General features: G+C 41.7%; 1 protein-coding gene across 1 annotated transcript in view; it reads left to right on the top strand.

The window, feature by feature from the left end:
- LRRC2 (leucine rich repeat containing 2) overlaps positions 1–17,319 on the top strand; it is a 462,509-nt gene extending 445,190 nt beyond the window's left edge. The window contains exon 9 of the mRNA XM_073632967.1: positions 14,952–17,319. Within this exon, the coding sequence (XP_073489068.1) occupies positions 14,952–15,001 (50 nt within the window). The 3' untranslated portion in view covers positions 15,002–17,319. The remainder of the gene's footprint in view (positions 1–14,951) is intronic.
- The last annotated feature ends 2,280 nt before the right edge of the window (positions 17,320–19,599 follow it).

Genomic DNA, 19,599 nt, shown 5'->3' with positions numbered 1-19,599 from the left:
ATCTGGGGGCCCCCTTATTAAAGGGGGCTCCCAGATTCCGATAAGCCCCCCGCCCGCAGACCCCGACAACCAACGGCCAGGGTTGTCGGGAAGAGGCCCTTGTCCTCATCAACATGGGGACAAGGTGCTTTGGGGTGGGGGGGGCCGCAGCGCGCCCCCCTCCCCCAAGGCACCAACCCCCCCATGTTGAGGGCATGCGGCCTGGTACGGCTCAGGAGGGGGGGGGGCGCTCGCTCGTCCCCACCCCCATTCCTGTCCGGCCGGGCTGCGTGCTCGGATAAGGGTCTGGTATGGATTGGGGGGACCCCCCACGCCATCCTTTCGGCGTAGGGGGTTCCCCTCAAGATCCATACCGGACCCAAGGGCCTGGTATGTCCCTGGGGGGGGAACCCATGCCGGATTTTTATTTAAAATTTGGCGCGGAGTTCCCCCTAAAGATTCATACCAAACACAGTGGCGGGGATCCAAGTCGGATCCCCGTTCATTGAAAGTCGGATCCACAAGTCGTGTTGAAGTCGGGTTAAAGTCGCGTTGCAAAGTCGCGTTGAAGTCGTGTTGCCCCTGTGTGAATCGAGCCTACCAGTTTCAGATTATTCATTCTGTGGTTACTGAGGCTGGGGAAGTAGCTATACAAGTCTAATAGACCATTGAAGTCTCTATGGAAAGAAACTGTCACCTGCTCATGCTATAGCATAGGGGGTTGATAGCCCCCTTGTGATAGCGATAAAATTAAATGAAAAAATGTTAACAGTTATAATAATAAAAAAAAAAATTATAATTTAAAAACAATGAAAAACACTCTAGTCAACCCCAAAAAATAATAAAAAAATAATAATAATAATTTAAAAACAATGAAAAACACTTAATTCATGGGTAACTTTAAATTGATAACCTTTAGAGGCTATTAACATTTCACCTATGGTCAATTTGGGTACTGTAGGTTTTTGCTTATTTATGGGCATGCACTAATTTGAGGCTTGACACGTGTCATATCTATTTACTTAAGACAACCTCATCTTTTATTATTTTTTCCAAAAACAGGGGCAATGTATTTGTTCCTGAAACTATGCATTTGATAAACAGTTGCACAAATATTGTGCTACATAAAAAGTTACAACTGCCAACATTTCATTCTACAGAGCCTCTGCTTTCAGAAAATATATAATTGTTTGCCCCAGAAGTGGTGGTGATGGCAGTTGCCAGGGATATTTTCAGTTTACATTTGCAGTAGTCTTTGATTAAGCCACTTTCTAAATGAGATCTACAGAGAAATGACCGGTTTGGTGCTGATGCGTCCGATACCTCTAGGGGCCTAAATTAGTGTTAGACATTAGGTTAAGAGTTAAGTTAGTATTTGCATTAGCATAAGGTTAAGAAGGTTGAGAGATAAGCCTAGTACACGCTACTAGTTTTTTTTTTTTCGTTCACCCCAGCGAGCTGAACGAAAAAAAAACTGATAGCTCAGGTCAGAGCCATTGTACTAACAATCTGATGTTGGTATAGCAATCTCCCCTGCTGTGCTATTGTGTTCTGACAGGGGGACAGCCCCCTGCAGAACACCCCGGTCAATGGCTGAGAGTGCTGAAAGGGACCCGGTCGGCAGACCTTTTATGGTCATGTCCCCCGAACAACTGGCTTCTGTTGGACCAACTACAGTACACACGGGCCAAATTTTGGCTGGTTTCTATTGAACCGGCTGATGCCGCACGACATTCAGCCTGTGTGTATGGGGCTTAAATAATATTTTATTAAGCTACAAACTGTCCTCTCTTCTGCTCCCAAGATCTCCTGCTCTCTAGCTCACCTCTAGAACTTCTCCAGAGTCTCTCCGATCCTCTGTAATGTTCTATCCCAATCTGTCCGGCTATCTCCTATTCTGCTCACCTTTAGATAATCCCTGAAAACTCATCTCTTCAGGGAAATTTATCCCACCTCTCCCTAACAACTGGAATTTTCTTTATTCAGCAACTCATCCCCATATACTTATTACCTTTTGTACCACTTCCCCAACACCCCCCCCCCTCCTCTTTTAGGTTGTAAGTTCTCATGAGCGGGGCCACCTTAACCCTTTTTTCTTAAATTATATTGAAACTGGGCTGTCTCTATCTATATTATAAAGTGTTGCGCAAACTGTTGGCAATATATAAATCCTTTATAATAATAATGAAAGGGGAGGGCAAGGAACACTCAGGCTGGGGAGGAAAATGTTAGATGATGCTGGATATCCTCTAGCCAGGAAAATTCGGTGGGATCTACCAGACTTGCTTCTAATGTACACTGTGAGGTTACAGTGTGCAGTAAAATCAGACCAAACATTTTCAGTACAGGAGAGGAACCTGTATAGCGGTGCAATACTTAAAATAAGACTGGAGTTAAGCTTTAACCACAAGATAAACATTTTGAAAGCTATTTACATTTACTTTGCAAATGTATACGGTCCATACTAACTCAATTAGGCCCGAATAACTAAGTGCAAATTAAACAATGGACGTTAACAAATGGGTGAGTGGTGTGCTTAACCCTCAGCTAACTTATTTTTTACTAGCATTAAATATTTGTACACACAGAAGTTCTATTTGTGCAAATGGCAGTGACTTTGTACAAGTACAGTGACCTACAGAAACATAATTTCACTTTGCTGCAGTAACTTGAGAAACAGGCACTGGTAGTATAAAATGAAAGTGTTATTGCACTCAAAATGAATATTTTACTTAGATGTGGACAAAGTCAGCCCTTGGATTCCTATATATTTTTTGATATGTTAGATATTCTACTAGCAGAATATTCTTGCCATAATTATTGTTCCTGTTGGTTCCTGATTGCGTTTTCCAGCACCTTCTATTGCATTCTGCATTTTCTAAAGCATGCTTAAAGTGGAACTACACCCCCCTATCCTTTACAGCCAAGGAAGCTGCCATCTTAAGCTGGCTATACACTGTTGCTTTTTTTTTATTTTGTTCAGCCAGCGGGTTGGCTGCTCCATCCGCACAGATGATGTGGATGGTGGAATCTTTTCTGCCGGGACATTGTATTCTGACAGCAGCACCCATAGCTGTCAGAATACACTGAGCAGTGCCTTCAGCTCATTGGCTGCAGCCACTGATTGAGAAAAATATTTCAACATGTCCCTTTAATCAAACAATTGACTTCTGTCAAGCAGGGACTTCCATACACTGATGGAAATTTGGAAGGCTGATGAAAATTCAGTCGGCTCTGCAGAACTGGCAAGATTTTGGTCAGTGTATGGCTAATTTTAGCTTATGGTTGCCATGGTGCTGCACATGTGATCAGTTATGCCACTGGCCTCCGGCCATTTGAAGGTTTTTGACAGTTTGGGTAGGAGAACTAATGTGATAGTTATTTACTGTTTTGGGAAACAGTTAAATAGATGGATTAGTTCTGACTTAAAAATACAACAGGGAGAATGGGACCCCACTGCCACCAAGAAATGTAAAGCACCGTAATAGGGTTTAACTCTCCAGCATCTACTAAAAACTGAAATGCAGTTTTGTTTGGGATGTTTTTTTTTTCTTTAAAGTGATTGTAAAGTCTGTTTTGTTTTTTTTTTATAACAAACATGTCATACTTACCTCCACTGTGCAGGGGTTTTGCACAGAGCAGCTCAGATCCTCCTCTTCTCGGGTCTCACTTCAGCTCTCGTGACCCCTCCCTCCTGTCGAGTGCCCACACAGCAAGCAGTTTTCTATGGGGGTACCCGAGCCAAGCTGCAGCTCTGTGTGTTCATTCAGACATGGAGCTGTCATTCAGCCCTGTCCCCTCTCTTTCCTGATTGGCTAACTGACTTTGATTGATAGCAGCAGGAGCCAATGGCTGTGTCTCAGCCAATCAGGAGCGAGAGTCCCGGAGGGCCAAGGGACTCATGGACATCGCTGGACAGAGAGGGGGCTCAGGTAAATGTTAGGGGGGCTGCTACACACAGAGGGCTTTTTATCTTAAAGCATAGAATGCATTAAGATAAAAAAAAACCTTCTGACTTTACAACTCCTTTAAGTGTAACTATGGCCAAATTAAAAAATGACACAAGATACAGTCTGTCATTAGCATTAACACAGCAGTCTTTGTTTTTCTGAGTCCCTCCTGTAACATAGTTTGTGCCCTGGTGATTTGGACAGTAATGCCGCGTACACGTGGTCGGATTTTACGGCAACAAATGTTCGATGGGAGCCTTTTGTCGGAAATTCCAACCGTGTGTAGGCTCTAGCGGACATTTTCCGAATTTCCGACAAACAAAATTTGAGATCTGGATCTCAAATTTTCCGATAACAATATCCATTCTCGTAAATTCCGATCATGTGTACACAATTCCGACGCACAAAGTTCCACGCATGTTCTGAATTAGTTACGAGACTGAAGCACTCAGTCTGGTAAAACTAGCATTCGTAATGTAGATAGCACATTCGTCACACTGCAAATTTTGAAATCTTTTAATGCAGTGCATTCTCTTCTTTATAATGCTAGAAAAATGAAAGTCGTTTTGCTGCTCATATTCTCACAAACTGATTTCTTTATTATTTCTTGTGATCTCCTGAATATTTTTATTTTTTGTTTTCGTCAGATCTCTATAATAATGTTTAGAATTTTTGGTTATAGTGTTTTTTTTTATCCAGATCTCCTTTTTTTTTTGTTTTTTTATAGTGATCTCCATAATTTTTTCTTTCGTTTTGTGTCAAGTTACCACAACACCACTATTATCTTTTATTTTTTAACCTCAAGGATGTTGTTTGGTGTTGGTGTCCCTTGTTAATTTGACATTGTATTTTTGAAATGTACCTGCCTACTCACAAACAAACTGTCCTTTTTGAACTAAAACACATAGCCAAGTATTTGTGAAACATAAATAGCCATTTATTATGGGTCATAACAAAATAAAGAGGAAGGCAACGCTGGAGAAACTGTTGAAATTTGTGAAGCCTTTGTACCCCAGGGCACACATCAATTATTTTACAGTCAAAATTGTTGGCCTGAGGAGTTCTTATAATAGTGAGCACAATCCGGTCCAGGACTACAAGAGATCAGGAACAGCAGCAGATGACATATCTGTCCCCAGGCTGTGGTCTTACCACAGCCTGCGTCTTTTGTCAGACCAGACTGAACCCAGGCCATCACTGTCTTGTCTTCCTTCCATGCTTGCTTCCAGGCTGTGGCTCTGGTGTTGTAGTGGTGGCAGGAGGTGGAGGAGGAGGACCATGGTTGAACTCACAAACGTGGCTTTGGCTTGTGAGTTCGCCCCTCAACCCCTTATTTAGGGCTTCTAAGATCACTTCCTCACAGAAGAAAAGTTGGCCCTCCTCCATTTCCTGCATTTTGCCATGCAGGCATAGTCCTCTTGATTATTTGGGGGGGTTCTAAGGGCTGCAGTAGCCTTCCGATATAGGCCAAGTGCTGCCTCCTCCAGGTTACTCCTCTTCCTGGGACTTTTTTTTGTGGAAGGCGGAGGGGAGGGACCTAGGATTCGTACAGGCTACTGGGCCCGGCCACCTCCTGGCTGCCACTTTCCACGGCCTCCTCCTGGCTGAGACTTTCCTGTGTATAAAAAAGGGACATAGTTTTAGTCTTTGGTTCATCAATCACACACAATTTTCAGCTCATGACTGTTGCAAATCGAATGCTAACAAATAGAAAAGACTATCATTCTGACCCCAGCATTTTTCATTCTTGTCCCAATCATTTGTGGCTACTACTGTCTACTGATATGTAAAACACTTTGTAAAATCAGAAATAAATGATCAATAATAACATCTAGTTAACATCATTAATTATTTGAACAATGCTATACCTGGCTCAAGCTGGGCTCCTCCACTTCTTCCTGGCTGGAACGCCCAGGTTGGATGTCGGAAGCCTCAGCTGAGGTGGAAGGAAGCCTTGAAGGAAGATTGGAGAGTTCTGGCCTGGGTTCAGTCTGGCCTGCCAGAAAATGCAGTCTGTCATAATACCACAGCCTGGGTATATAAACGTCACCTGCTGCAGCTCCTGATCTCTGGAAATCCTGGGCCTTCTTGCACTCCCTATTATAAGTGCTCCTCATGCCACCAATTAGGGCCTTCATATAGGGGATGCCTGCTGTGGGGATCACCGGCTTCACAAATTTCAGCAATTGATCCAGCGCTGCCTTCCTCTTTGGTTTATTGTTATAAAAGGGGTTGTTAACCTGCCACAGACAGGGCAGCTCCCTGTACATAGCAATGAATATAGGGATAAAGTCCTCATCATTCAATGGATCCATTTTCTCTGCAAGACACAACACAAGACAAACCCTGATGTCAGGCTAAAATCTCCTAATCTTGTCCCAATATAGGCCTCAATCTAGAAGCAGTATAGGCCACTGATGCACCAAGTTAAAATTGTACCTTAGTTCTAAGGATCGGTGCTTCCGATACTCCCTCCTCCACTCACAGATCATACGTACGACACACGCGCATTAAGCTTTATATACACTGTGCATGCGTGAAACTCCACCCGCCCCTGACCTTCTTTCTAGTATATTCTCCGCCCCTTGTCTTTCTGCGCAGTGGGAGAGCACATGGCGGAGAGATAACAGGTGCATGCAGCAGACAGCAGCAATGACAAAAGGCCGGAGCCACGAACGTCCCGATCCCGGAGTAGATTTAAGGCCTCTATGATGGGAAGCATGGACCTTACCCAAACCTATATGTGAGAAAGGCCAAGATCATGACTAAAGTTGTGAAAAGTCTGGCGAAAAATTTTGGGGTACAGCGATCCAAAGATCAACTGAGGAAACAATGGTCAGACCTCAAATTGAGAGAGCAGGATCAATACAGAAGAATCCAGAGAGTGCTGCAAAAAAGTAAATATTTTGTCATGTGTTCCTATTATTCTGATTACTTTTGTGCTGCTCCATGTGCTTTTCTTTACTGTTGTACAGTATAAAATGGCAAGTTTCAGGTTCGTGGGCACAGTAATCGTTCGTAGCAAACATCGTTCGTTCGCCCACTAATACTATGTTTTGTGCAGATGCAGGTTAACTACATTTGGTCATACCTATTTGTCTTAAAAGCAGTTTAGTACATTGTTGTCTAGATGGGTTTGTAACTAGAATGAAATGCAAACTTGATTCAGTGTAAGGAGAGGACACTCAGCAGCTGTTTACACATCTGGACGCAGGAGCACTAGTGTGGGACACCAGAACACACAGGTGCTCCAGTGGGTACTAGGGGTGTCTACATGTGTAAAACTTTAACAAAAAAGGTATTCCAGCTCTGTAAAGGGAAAAAATCATGTCTTTAGCTTTGAACTCTGCCAAAACAGAGAATTGTACGACACTTTCAAGCAATGTTTCATATACCTATTTTTTGCCTCAAATATCTGTGTGCTAAGTATACCTTTATTTTATTCACATAGGGGAGAAAAGACTTGGGACGTCTGATGTCACCAGGGAACCCCAACCTCTTAAAGAAGGGGAAATCCAAAAACAACAACTAGAGGATGTGGAGGAAGGAGAGGTTTATGAAGTGGGCAAAATAGTGACAACAACAAGTGAGTGTCTGAGACCACAGCTTCAGGTAATCGATGTATGCCTGCATATTTCTAAGACATGGTGTGTTTTTTTCTTTTAGGTGATGTGGACGTTGTGGAAGAAGAATCTCATTTCACAAGTGCAAGTGCACACATCCTCATCGGGGAGATCATGGTGTGCAATCGGGATTTACAGAAGATCAAGGAAGACATCAATGATGTTGAAAAAAATACTCAAAAAATCATTGATGTTTTAGGCAGAATGAAAAACACACCAACATTCATAAAATTGTTTCTATTTTTCTAACTTTTCTCCAAAATTTTGAAAGCCAAATTTTGAAGATGCACACAGTGAGTCAACATGTGCTATCTGCCATTACGAGATATCAAGGTACGCGTTTTGGGGGTGCAACCCCTTCCTTGCAACTCAAGTAGCTGAGAGGAAGGGGTTGCACCCCCGAAACACATCCATTGATTCCCCATGATGGGAGCTAGCACATGTTGACATTAGCCATGGGATCAAGAGGGAAATCCCCATTTTGACTGACAATTTGTGTGCATCTTCAAAATTTGGCTTTCACAGGGGTGACATCACCCTATCTGATGAAGGCAAGATCAACACAGTTTGGACATACTAATGTCTGATATTGCCTTCACTTTGTCAAAGTTGAACTTTGTAAGTTCCTGAGTTGTGTATTGTTTTATGGTTTTAAACATGCCTGTTTTAACACAAAAAAGGCTATTTGTACTGTCCAAAAAAAAAATGTTATTACTAAAATAAGTTGGTTGGTTCAAAAACCCTTTTCTAACGCACATGTGAATGTGCACAGAGTAAAACGTTTTCTACTCAACAATGTGTGGCTTCTTCTTTCAAGGCTCAATATCATTTTTTGGACTAAGTTGGTATTTACACTGAAATGGGGGTTATTTACTAAAGGCAAATCCACTTTGCACTACAAGCTGAAAATGATGAATATTTTTTATCATTAATGCATTACATATATTAACAACAAAAACAAGGTGTGTGTGTAGCAGACCCACAACATAATAATAGTTAGCTGAAGAAGAGATTGTCACCTCATGTATCAAATAAATTACATTTGCACTATTGAAGAAAATGGCCAAAAAGAAAAGCCCATTGGAGAACCTAGGAAACAGCTAAAAGAAACCCATGCAGTAAATCTTATTTCAGTTTAAGTAAAACATTTTTTTGGAAAATATTTCTTAAACATTTTCTGGCATATCAATGGCCCCCCTACCCGCAAAGTACTCGACATGCTTCTGTCTTACTTCGCGGACACTTGGGGGGGGCAAGCCAGGATGGCCAGCTTCGAGCGCCGTCAGGGTTTCTTCTTGAAATCCAGCCTTAGGCCCAACTGAGGCCACATAATTAATTGAATTTCTTCTTAAATAGTTGTGGAGAATGAAGCATGCAAGGATTATATGGTTACGTTTATATTCCGCCATGTTGATTGGCGTAAGGAATAGGCGGAACTGGCCGGCCATTATCCCAAAAGGGTTCTCCACCACTCTTCTGGCTCTGGCCAGACAGTAGTTAAAAACCCTCTGGTCCAGGGTGAGTGTCCTCGTGGCTTCAAAACAGTGAGCTGGTCAGAACACAGTAACAGAAAGCACTGAAAAAAAGAAAGGCCGGAGCTGAAAATCAGAAACGAGCAACAAGAACGCACTGACAATCAAATACGTAATATAAATACGAACCCACAAGCACAAACTGAAGAGCAGTAACGATCAGAAAAGCATGAGGCTGAAAAGCGCGAATCGTCTTTAACCAAACTTATACTAACACGAGACTAGCAGAAGGAGCCCAAAGGGTGGTGCACTGGCTATTGAACTTCCCTTTTCTAGTGCCGGTGTACGTGTTGTACGTCACCGCGTTCTTGATGTTCGGAATTACCAAGATTTGTGTGACCGTGTGTATACAAGACAAGTTTGAGCCAACATCCGTCGGAAAAAAAAACAAGGATTTTGTTGTCGAAATGTGCAATCGTGTGTACGCGGCATAAGTGTTTTGTTTTCCAACTTTCTTTAACAGACCAAGCTGTCCAGCAAAATTGGCAGTTAGAGGTTTAAGAAAAACAATTTACCACTGACAGGGGTCAGCTTTTATTCATCTACTGTATGTAAAAACTTTATCCCAAAAGGAAAAAAACTATTGTTGAAACTCAGGGGTGGGAAACTGTGGCCCTCCAGCTGTTGTGAAACTTCATGTCACACAAGGCATTGCAAAACTGACAGTTACAAGCATGACTCCCAGAGGCATGATGGGACTTGTATTTCTACAACAGCTGGGGGGTCGCAGTTTCCCATGCCTACTGTAACTAAATAATACGTTTTAGCTGGAATTAGGCTTAAGTCACTTATGTAAAGTCCATCTAAATCTACTAGGTTATCCAACATTACCCTCTCCACAGATTTACAATTAGGGATGAGCTTCGAGTTCGAGTCGAACTCATGTTCGACTCGAACATTGGCTGTTCGCAAGTTCACCGAACAGCGAACAATTTGGGGTGTTCGCGGCAAATTCGAATGCCGCGGAACACCCTTTAAAAGTCTATGGGAGAAATCAAAAGTGCTAATTTTAAAGGCTAATATGCAAGTTATTGTCATAAAAAGTGTTTGGGGACCTGGGTCCTGCCCCAGGGGACATGGATCAATGCAAAAAAAAGTTTTAAAAACGGCCGTTTTTTCAGGAGCAGTGATTTTAATAATACTTAAAGTCAATCAATAAAAGTGTAATATCCCTTTAAATTTCGTACCTGGGGGGTGTCTATAGTGTGCCTGTAAAGGGGCGCATGTTTCCTGTGTTTAGAACAGTCTGACAGCAAAATGACATTTTGAAGGAAAAAACTCATTTAAAACTACCCGCGGCTATTGCATTGCCGACAATACACATAGAAGTTCATTGATAAAAACGGCATGGGAATTCCCCAAAGGGGAACCCCGAACCAAAATTAAAAAAAAAAAATGACGTGGGGGTCCCCCTAAATTCCATACCAGGCCCTTCAGGTCTGGTATGGATATTAAGGGGAACCCCGGCCAAAATTTAAAAAAAAAAATGACATGGGGTTCCCCCTAAATTCCATACCAGACCCTTCAGGTCTGGTATGGATTTTAAGGGGAACCCCGCGCCAAAAAAAAAAAAAAAAAACGGCGTGGGGTCCCCCCAAAAATCCATACCAGACCCTTATCCGAGCACGCAACCTGGCAGGCCGCAGGAAAAGAGGGGGGGACAAGAGTGCGGCCCCCCCTCCCTCCTGAACCGTACCAGGCCACATGCCCTCAACATTGGGAGGGTGCTTTGGGGTAGCCCCCCAAAACACCTTGTCCCCATGTTGATGAGGACAAGGGCCTCATCCCCACAACCCTGGCCGGTGGTTGTGGGGGTCTGCGGGCGGGGGGCTTATCGGAATCTGGAAGCCCCCTTTAACAAGGTGACCCCCAGATCCCGGCCCCCCCCCTGTGTGAAATGGTAAGGGGGTACATAAGTACCCCTACCATTTCACGAAAAAAGTGTCAAAAATGTTAAAAATGACAAGAGACAGTTTTTGACAATTCCTTTATTTAAATGCTTCTTCTTTCTTCTATCTTGCTTCATCTTCTGGTTCTTCTGGCTCTTCTGGTTCTTCTGGTTCTTCCTCCGGCGTTCTCGTCCAGCATCTCCTCCGCGGCGTCTTCTGTCTTCTTCTCCTCGGGCCGCTCCGCACCCATGGCATGGGGGGAGGCTCCCGCTCTTCTCTTCTTCTCTTCTTTTCTTCTTTTCTTCTTTTCTTCTCTTCTTCTCTTCTTCCTATTCATTTTCTTCTCCGGGCCGCTCCGCAATCCATGCTGGCATGGAGGGAGGCTCCCGCTGTGTGACGGCGCTCCTCGTCTGACAGTTCTTAAATAACAGAGGGGGGCGGGGCCACCCGGTGACCCCGCCCCCCTCTGACGCACGGTGACTTGACGGGACTTCCCTGTGGCATTCCCCGTGACGTCACAGGGAAGTCCCGTCAAGTCACCGTGCGTCAGAGGGGGGCGGGGTCACCGGGTGGCCCCGCCCCCCTCTGTTATTTAAGAACTGTCAGACGAGGAGCGCCGTCACACAGCGGGAGCCTCCCTCCATGCCAGCATGGATTGCGGAGCGGCCCGGAGAAGAAAATGAAGAAGAAGAGAAGAAAAGAAGAAAAGAAGAAAAGAAGAAAAGAAGAAGAGAAGAAGAGAAGAAGAGCGGGAGCCTCCCCCCCATGCCATGGGTGCGGAGCGGCCCGAGGAGAAGAAGACAGAAGACGCCGCGGAGGAGATGCTGGACGAGAACGCCGGAGGAAGAACCAGAAGAACCAGAAGAGCCAGAAGAACCAGAAGATGAAGCAAGATAGAAGAAAGAAGAAGCATTTAAATAAAGGAATTGTCAAAAACTGTCTCTTGTCATTTTTAACATTTTTGACACTTTTTTCGTGAAATGGTAGGGGTACTTATGTACCCCCTTACCATTTCACACAGGGGGGGGGCCGGGATCTGGGGGTCACCTTGTTAAAGGGGGCTTCCAGATTCCGATAAGCCCCCCGCCCGCAGACCCCCACAACCACCGGCCAGGGTTGTGGGGATGAGGCCCTTGTCCTCATCAACATGGGGACAAGGTGTTTTGGGGGGCTACCCCAAAGCACCCTCCCAATGTTGAGGGCATGTGGCCTGGTACGGTTCAGGAGGGAGGGGGGGCCGCACTCTCGTCCCCCCCTCTTTTCCTGCGGCCTGCCAGGTTGCGTGCTCGGATAAGGGTCTGGTATGGATTTTTGGGGGGACCCCACGCCGTTTTTTTTTTTTTTTTTGGCGCGGGGTTCCCCTTAAAATCCATACCAGACCTGAAGGGTCTGGTATGGAATTTAGGGGGAACCCCACGTCATTTTTTTTTTTAATTTTGGCTGGGGTTCCCCTTAATATCCATACCAGACCTGAAGGGCCTGGTATGGAATTTAGGGGGACCCCCACGTCATTTTTTTTTTTTAATTTTGGTTCGGGGTTCCCCTTTGGGGAATTCCCATGCCGTTTTTTATCAATGAACTTCTATGTGTATTGTCGGCAATGCAATAGCCGCGGGTAGTTTTAAATGAGTTTTTTCCTTCAAAATGTCATTTTGCTGTCAGACTGTTCTAAACACAGGAAACATGCGCCCCTTTACAGGCACACTATAGACACCCCCCAGGTACGAAATTTAAAGGGATATTACACTTTTATTGTTTGACTTTAAGCATTATTAAAATCACTGCTCCTGAAAAAACGGCCGTTTTTAAAACTTTTTTTTGCATTGATCCATGTCCCCTGGGGCAGGACCCAGGTCCCCAAACACTTTTTATGACAATAACTTGCATATAAGCCTTGAAAATTAGCACTTTTGATTATTCATGTTCGTGTCCCATAGACTTTAACGGTGTTCGCATGTTCGAACGAACTTTTTTCCTGTTCGCATGTTCTGGTGCGAACCGAACAGGGGGGTGTTCGGCTCATCCCTATTTACAATGCTGCTGTCCAAAAGTGGCCATGTTGCTCCTCTATAGATACTTTGGAAGAGTGAATGCAGTCACCTTAAGACAGGTGTTGTGTTAATGGCTGATAACCAGATGGAAAGAAAGGAATTAAAGGTTAAAAAAAGAAAACTAATGCAGCTACTACATCCAATGATTAGTAAGCTACAATATATTGTATTATATTTTTGATTTTGGGTTTAGTTACCCTTTAAGGCAGTGGTTCTCAACCTTTCTAGTGCCGTGACCCCTTGATAAAATTTCCCAAGTTGTAGGGACCCCTAACATTAAAATTATTTTCGTAGAGTGGGTTGTCAGCACCCAAGGCAAGACAAGTAATTTGCATCACTAACCCACAAACATTTAGCACTCTCTGAGTCCTGTCCACTCGTACAGTATTAACAACCCTTATGGTACATTTTAGGATGTACCACTCTTTCTCTTTTGTTCTTCTTTCTTTCCCTTTTATCTCTCTCTATCTTATTTATTTTTTCCCATCCCTCTCTCTAGCCGTTTTTCTTCTTTTTTTTTCCTCTTATTCTTTCTCTCCCTTTTGCTTTGCTCCCCCCCTTCTCTTTTCCTATCCCTTCCATGTATACTCTATTTTTATTCCTTCTCTTACTCCTTGGTGGGGGGGAATGGGATGAGTGGCAGTGCTGGGGGGAGTTCTGATCAGCCAACGTAGATGCTCTTGATCAAGGTCATCTGCTGATCTGAGAACTGTAGTGGGGACTTTTATTGGCGACTATAATCACAGGTAGTGTTACTTACTGTGTCTCCGGATTCACTGTGTCTCCAGCTCTGTGGTGTCTTGTACCAGTGACACCTATGCCAAAATCAGGAGATAGGGTCTCCTCCAGCCCCTCCCACTTAACATTCCTCACCAGTCAGCTGACCTCTAGTCTCTGCCCCCAACCATGCCGTGAACTGAATGGGCGGCTGCAAAGAGGCTGAGTGGGTGGCCGCGGGCTCCAGGAACAGCCCTGTTGGGCTGCCGCAAAAAATCTGGAAAAGCGGTGTGGGCTTCAGGAACAGCCCTGCTGGGCTGCCGCAAAACGGCTGGGAAAGCAGTGCAGGCTTCAGGAACAGCCCAGAATTCGGTGACCCCTGGCAAATCATCATTCGACCCCTGAGGGTGTCCCGACCATCAGGTTGAGAACCACTTCTTTAAGGCTTCTTTCACATGACTGTTTACATGCAGCCACCAGATTGCAGTGGTTAATAGCAGTGGCTACTTAGTCCATTAAAAACTAATGAGAGGCCAACAGTGGCCTCCGGTGTTCGTGTGTAGCCACACACAGAATAGTGACCTGCTGTTAGGGATAGATTTCCGACTCTGGACACAGCTGACTGCGTCCAGCTTCAGACATCCATTCCTTACCGTAGGTAGTGGTGGTGGCATGAAACGCATGGGATTTGTTTCATTACAAATTTAAATTCTGACAAATTTTTTTATTTATTAGGAAATTTGGATATATTTGAATTACAATAGTAAGGAATTTAAACAAATTTGAAATAACAAATTAAATCTGGCCAAAATTCTATTTGAAAATAAATTTGAAAACGAATAAACGAAACAAAACGAATACTGAAAACAAATGTAATGAATTTACCTAAATGAAAGTATTTAAATAGCAAATTGAAACAAAACAAGATACATATTCTCATTCTGTACATGTCTAGTGAAAGAGGCCTTAGCTTCTAAAGTAAACCTGTGTTGTGTTTTTGAACGCAAATAAAATTGTGCCCAATGCTACTTACAGCTATATAGTGTTAGAGCTAGTAAACATTGTGCCACCCCAGGCAGAGAATATTTTTGTAGGACTGTTATATGTAGTATTTTGCTGCAAAAGCTAATTGAATGAATGGGTACTGATTTAATAGTAAATTAGCCTAAAATATTAAATGGTATAATAATGTTTCTAATATCTCTTTTAGATGCCCCTCCTACTTATACAAAGAAGGTGTCACTGAACCTGCAGATATAGAAGTGGAGAAATGACAATTAAATAAGAACATGATTTACCTTGTGATCACCCAACAAGCATACACGGAGGACAGCTACTGTTGGAAGATTCTAAACATCTAGGTTAATAAAATGTTAAGCTATAGCGTAAAGTCATAAGGCAGCCTTTTTCAACTTTAACACATAGGAACCTTTGAACTAACTTTCTGGTCTTAGGGAACCCCTGCTAACACTTAATTTATGGTCAGTGGGAAGAGTGCTTCTTACATTTGCTGGCAGTTAGAAGAACCTTCGCTCTTCTTACAGACAGGTAAAAACATCATTGGTGTCAGTGGTTACTTAATAGAGAGATAGAAACTGCTCATTGCTGAAGGCCCTGGCATTGTTTGGAGGAAACCCAGGGTTCCATGGAACCCTACTTGAGAAAGGCTGTCATGAGCTAACATTAATGCATTGTTTCCTAGTATCTGACTCATTGCTGTTAGAGTACAATATCTAAACATGTTTTAGAAGAACATTTATTATTATATACGTAAACAATAAAAACTACATGAGATAACCATTAAGAAAATGTCATGGTTTTGCAAGAATAAATATAGCCATTGTTGGTTAAGTGTTACCTAAAAAATAGATTTTCATATTCTCACAACAATATTGTGTTGTCAGTGCGTCTTTAACTGTTAAGTATTGTGATTTGGATGCTGGTCATACAGTAAGCAATGTTGTTGCAATTGTACCCAGTTTAAATGGTGTTGGTGTTGGGATGTCTTGATCCACCCAATCACATATAAGTGAGAGCTGTAAGAATGTGTTTTTTCACTGCCACAGAATTGTCTAGTGTATGGCCATTTTCATGTACAGCTGTAGCAGGACCAGATTCCATCACTGGAACCTGTAGGCACATGACCATTGATGCTTATGTGAACATCTTTCTGCCAGGATTAACTTTTCTGCATAAAATATTTTCTTGCTTTACTGCTCCTTACCCAGGTTAGAATATTTCAAATACGTAAATAAGTTAATATGAGACTCTATTGGAAAAAAGTGTTACTGATAGCTATACAAGAAAAAACTACATCTTTCTTCTGCTGCCTATAGGCACATGTCTACTGTGCAAAATGGGAAATCTGTCCTGCTATAATTTTCCCTTTAGCACAAGTCATAGATCAAAGAACAGGACTATTTCATTGTTCCACAGTTGTTCTGTTTAGAATCAGAGCCGGCATACAATGATAATATGTTTTAAGAGAGGAAGCTCCTGATCGAAATAGCGCAGAATTGGACTGGGACAGGAGGCTGCTAGGTGTGCGCACTTCATACCTGAAGTTTTATTTTTTTATTTATTTGTAATAAACAATAAAGAAATGTAATGGGGCAATTGACTTGTTCACAATCATTTGTCCTAAAAAAAATTGATACAAAATTAATTAATCAAAGCTTTTTTTGAATTTTACTATAAAATCTTATATGTTCTGTATAAAAATATTTTTACAAAAAAAACGTGCATTTTTCCAAATCAGAATGAAGTTCTATATCAATTATTATTATATATAATTTTACATATTGTTTGTTGTTACATTTTTTTCTTTATTAGGTGTTCATTTTATTCTCTAATGCCTTTGAGGAGGTTTCTCCACAACAGTCTGCAATAAAATCTTAACCAAAAAAATGTCTTATACCTTGTTGAAGAAATGTCCTTTCAATTCCTGTCCCATAGCCATTTAAGTATTAAAGGGGAACTTTTCCCTAATGGTAACACAGGTAGAAATAAGTCAGAGATCTAACCATATTTTTCCCTATACAAACTTAAAAAAAAGCTTTACCTAGGGTGTCAAAAACAGTGTAAAACGTTATGTACACTCCTATTTGAACTATACCATCCATTTTGAAGCCAGATATTCAATAAATGTAGAAATTTGAATATCTGATTTGAGAAGACCAAGCTAGCTGCATCTAAACTTTTTCCAGTTTTCCACTTATGATATATGTTCCTCACATGCACTGCAACTGGTCTGGTCATTTAGGAGAGGCAATAATTGTTACCCAGCACTAGAGCTACTGTAGCCCTGCTGAAGAGATTTGTGAATACCAAATAACAAGGGGTCTTATATATAATTAGTCTTTCTAAAAGATAGGAATACAAATCTGGGATGATTCAGACAACTGGCAAACCTAAGAAAAATTAAATAAAAGTAGTCATCTATTGTCAAAAATATAAAATGTTATACTGTACATGCAAAAAAAAACATGGATTATATAAACACAGAAAAAGTACTCAGAGGTTTTTGTGAAACTTTGCAGAGTACTTTTTTGCATTATGAAACATTTTTTCAGAAGTTGCCTGGCACGATTTGGGATGACTTTTTTTAGTAAGGTCATTTTGATAAAAATTGAAATCAGATACTTAGAATGCATCATAAGCAGAAACTGAAAGGACTGACTCAACAATTTGCACAAGTCAAGCATAACGAACAAGATACCAGTACAGCTGTCCATCACTTTTTGCTTTGTGTTTATTGGAAAAAAATGCTCTAGTAAATAGCATAAATAATTTTTGGGAGACAGATCTGTCATCCTTAAGTATTCTGAGTTATAACACTGGGTGTATAAAAAAGTGTCAGTGATTTGTATATGTATAGTATAAAATTGTAATAATAATTTAATATATGGGCAATTTACATCAGCCTGTGGCATGTGCAGTAGGTCACCTTAAATGATTTAGAAATACAAATCATTCCTATATTACACCTACTAGCAACATACCCTTTTTTATCTAAACGGTTATCTGTTGAAATACAAAATTAAAGTCTAATTTATTCAAACCACCAGCCATATATCAGACTAATAAAATTAACCATATATTGACACATTCATACTTTTTAAAAACTTATTGGGTACTATGGGCTACAGCTCATTGTATAGCAAAATTGCTAACTGGTAAAATGTTGTCAACAGGACAGGAAGTGAGGGTAAATCTCTTTATTGGAGCCCTGGATGTCAGTAAAAAATCAGACAGGGATTCTAACCCTTCCCACTGTATAGAAAAAAAAATAAAAAAAGTTTTGGCTGGACAGACACTTTAACTTCAATAGCAGATAGATAGATACCATCTGGGCAAAATGTTTTACCTACCTTCATTTTTGTTTTAGCAGAACTGAACATCTTGTTGTTTTTGGCAAGTTATAGTATTATACTCAGCATTTGTGCATGGAAATATATTTAATTTACATTAAATCATATCTGTCTAAGATTGGTATAAATAGGGTATTGTATTGCATTGTTTTGTATTATATATTCTTTCAGTCTATCACTGTTAGGTTTAATTTCGTATCTCACTGATATTTAAATTAATTTACATCAATGCAGTGTGGTTCAGCTTCAGTCTGTCAAAAGCCAATAACCATATGTGTGTTTACCAATGTCTAAATAGATTATGATTTGAACAGGCATTGTTGCCAATTTTAAGTGAATCTGTCTGTCAAAATCTCTGTGGGAGAGCAGATTGGGACATTGCAGAAATCAACTTCACTTTTTAAATTAAAGTTGCGAACAATGACAACAAGATGCAGAGTTGGAGTTCCAAGCACTACACTTGCCTGGACAACACTGCTAAATATTGAACATAGCTATACCCCTAATGTATAATTATACTGGAACATTAATTTGTGTACTGGCAGACAAAGGGGGAGATTCATCAACTTTGCTGTGCAAAATAAGAGATAGGAGACAGATTCACCATTTAAAGGTGAATCACCATTCACCATGAAAAGCTTAAATTATTAAACCCCTCTACTTCAATATAAAACATGTCTCTACATCACTGTAAAATATGCGATTTAAGTGGTTATATCTTTTAAACCTGCATTCCAGGAAAACCGCTAAATACACAGATTAAATACATACAGTGGATATAAAAAGTCTACACACCCCTGTGAAAATGTCAGGTTTCTGTGATGTAAAAAAATGAGACAAAGATAAATCATTTCAGAACTTTTTCCACCTTTAATGTGACCTATAAACTGTACAACTCAGTTGAACAACAAACTGAAATCTTTTAGTTGGAGGGAAGTAAAAATAAAAAAATAAAATAATATGGTTGCATAAGTGTGCACACCCTTAAACTAATACTTTGTTGAAGCACCTTTTGGTTTTATTACAACACTCAGTGTAGCTTGGTACTTGTCGCCAGGGGCGTAACTAGAAATAGCAGGGCCCCATAGCAAAATGTTGTATGGGGCCCCCCTGCAAACAGCCCCCCCCCCCACAGCTGCCCTAGTGTCAATGCAGCGTGACCTGTGCCACATACAGCGTGACCTGTGCCCAATACAGCCTGGTCTGCCTGTGCCCCATACAGCCCCTCCTATGCAGAGGAAGAGGCAAGCCACCCGGATCAGCAGAGAGTGGGATTGCCCGTTATAATAGCTTTCATTTGAATTTCCCGTCTTCCCGGGGCTCATCGTCACATAGCCCCACCTCTTGGCCCGACGCCTTTGATGACGTCACATGTCCTGCATTGGATTGGCGTTCTGTCTATCAAAGGCACCGGGCCAAAAGGTGGAGCTATGTGACGTGAGCCCCGGGAACACTGGAAGTTCTAATGAAAGCTATTACATCGAGCAA

This window comes from Aquarana catesbeiana, linkage group LG01, assembly GCF_042186555.1.
Source record: "Aquarana catesbeiana isolate 2022-GZ linkage group LG01, ASM4218655v1, whole genome shotgun sequence".
Taxonomy (NCBI): Eukaryota; Metazoa; Chordata; class Amphibia; order Anura; family Ranidae; genus Aquarana; species Aquarana catesbeiana.
The sequence above is the reverse complement of the archived record's forward strand: the minus strand, read 5'-3'. Positions and strand labels throughout refer to the sequence as shown.